This window comes from Nematolebias whitei, chromosome 21 (assembly GCF_014905685.2).
Source record: "Nematolebias whitei isolate Nwh7 chromosome 21, NemWhi1, whole genome shotgun sequence".
NCBI lineage: Eukaryota > Metazoa > Chordata > Actinopteri > Cyprinodontiformes > Rivulidae > Nematolebias > Nematolebias whitei.
This window is the reverse complement of record NC_056518.1, coordinates 30,999,069-31,001,451: the sequence shown is the minus strand read 5'-3', so window position 1 is coordinate 31,001,451 and position 2,383 is coordinate 30,999,069. Positions and strand designations below refer to the sequence as shown.

The 2,383-nt window shown below is 42.9% G+C and overlaps 1 protein-coding gene across 1 annotated transcript in view; it reads right to left on the bottom strand.

Annotated features, from left to right (window-relative positions):
* Positions 1-2,383, bottom strand: part of syne2b (spectrin repeat containing, nuclear envelope 2b) — a 46,741-nt gene that overhangs the window by 33,704 nt on the left and 10,654 nt on the right. Inside the window, exons 4-6 of the mRNA XM_037694816.1 lie at positions 1,186-1,281; positions 1,030-1,107; positions 712-804 (exon numbers count right to left, since the gene is read on the bottom strand). Coding sequence (XP_037550744.1) covers positions 712-804; positions 1,030-1,107; positions 1,186-1,281 — 267 coding nt within the window. The remainder of the gene's footprint in view (positions 1-711; positions 805-1,029; positions 1,108-1,185; positions 1,282-2,383) is intronic.

Sequence of the window (2,383 nt, the reverse complement as noted above, 5' to 3'; positions counted from 1 at the left end):
CAGTGACTACAACCAAAACTAAGTACAGTAACTACAACCAAAACTAACTAAAGCAACTACAACCAAAATTATCTAGAGCAACTGCAACCGAAACAAACTACAGCAACTACAACCAAAACTAAGTACAGCAACTACAACCAAAATTAACTAGAGCAACTGCAACTGAAACAAACTACAGCAACTGCAACCAAAACTAACTACAGCAACTGCAACCAAAAATAACTGCAGCAACTTCAACCGAAACTAACTACAGCAACTACAACGTAAACTAACTACAGTACCTATAACTGAAACTACTGATAGTAACTACAGTTACTGTCAGTAGTTCTAGTTGTAATCAAAACTAACTACAATGACTATTAACAAAACTAACTACAGTAACTATTAATAAAACTAACTACAGTAACTATTAATAAAACTAACTACAGTAACTATTAATAAAACTAACTACAGCAACTACTAACAAAACTAACTACAGTAACTATTAATAAAACTAACTACAGTAACTATTAATAAAACTAACTACAGTAACTATTAATAAAACTAACTACAGTAACTATTAATAAAACTAACTACAGTAACTATTAATAAAACTAACTACAGTAACTAGAGCCTAAAGAGTGTCAAAGATCAGAGCTCAGTCCATCCGTCCTCTGATTTCTGCTGATCTCCACCCGAACCAGACCCTGGACTGATGTTTGGAGTACTGACGTGGTACTGCAGGATGATGGTCCAGATGAGGCCCAGGATGATTGATGGTTTCCCATCCATGATGTCAGGAATGTTGATGTTGACCAGTTTGATCTGGAAAATAGAAACATTCTCACAACTGTCTTAAAGTCTCCCAGGTTTACTTTAATCTTCTAAATATTGCTAATTTATTCACCTATCTAAAGACACACACGACAAACTATCAAAACATTAGGTTCAAAACATTTAGTGTAAAACTAAACTCCGTAATAGTAAAAAGTGGATCAGGTTCTGGTTCTGGTCAGTTTGGGTTTTAAAAGGAGTCGAGTCTTTATTTACCGATTTGGTTTGGAGGAAGGCGAGCGCCTTCTGGATGTTGCTCCTGTGCTGAAACGTCCCCCTGCCTCGGTCACGGCTCTGAAAACCACACATCTGTCAGTGAGTTTGGGTCAGCACAGCTGCCGGTGCCGCTCAGGTTCTACAGGTTCTGCTCACCATGCGCTGACCGCTCATCACCTCCAGCAGGTCCAGCAGCTTTGAGCCGTCTCTGAAGTCGCTGAACAGATCTACGATCAAACATGGCGGCCTCCTCTGCTCCAACACAAACAAACATTGTTTACAACAAACAAGTCTTCAAAGGCAACATGAGCTGCGGTCAGTTTGAGTCCGTCCATCGTCTCGTACTTCTCAAATCATTGAAGGGACATCTGGAGTCAACCTGAGCCAAGATGGCCGCCTCACCTAATCATTCATTCCAAACAATGATGCCTCCAACTCCGAGGGTCCACAAATACTGAACTAAAATCTGCTGTGGTAGTAGTTGAGTCATCTCCATCACATACTCTGAGGGCTAAAAGAGAGATGCTTGTTTAAAGGCGACCGGCGACATGCATTCCTTCACTGAACGCTCATTTCTCTCATCTGGGGACTAAAATTAGGCCTGAAAGGTGGCGGGCGACATGCATTCCTTCACTGAACGCTCATTTCTCTCATCTGGGGACTAAAACTGGGCCTGAAAGGAGGTGGGCAACAGGCATTCCTTCACTGAATGCTCGTTTCATTCATCTGAGGACTAAAAGTAGGCCTGAAAGGTGGCGGGCGACATGCATTCCTTTACTGAATGATTGTTTCATTGATCTGGGGATGTAAACTGGGCCTGAAAGGTGGCGGGCGACATGCATTCCTTTACTGAATGATTGTTTCATCCATCTTGGGACTGAAACTAAGTCTGCAATGTGGTGGGCGACATGCATTCCTTCGCCAAACGCTCCTTTCATTCATCCGGGGGCTAAAACTGGGTCGGCAAGGTGGTGGGCGACATGCATTTCTTCCCTGACTGCTCATTTTATTTATCTGGGGAATAAAACTGGACCTGAAAGGTAGTGGGCAATATGCATTACTTCACCGGGTGCTCGTTTCATTCAGCTTAAGATGAAAACTGGGTCTGAAAGGCAGCGGGCGACATGCATTCCTTCACTGCTCATTTCATTCATCTGGGGACTAACACTGGGCCTGAAAGGTGGCGGGTGATGTGCATTCTTTCACCAAACGCTTGTTTCATTTATCTGAGGACAGTAGCGCTCCAGATGTTTTCAGAATCCTGTGAATCGTTCAGGTCGTTGCTGGAACCTGCTGCTGTCAGTCGGTGTTCTGACCTTTGACCCTGAATGCTAAATTTACCTACAGACCCCCC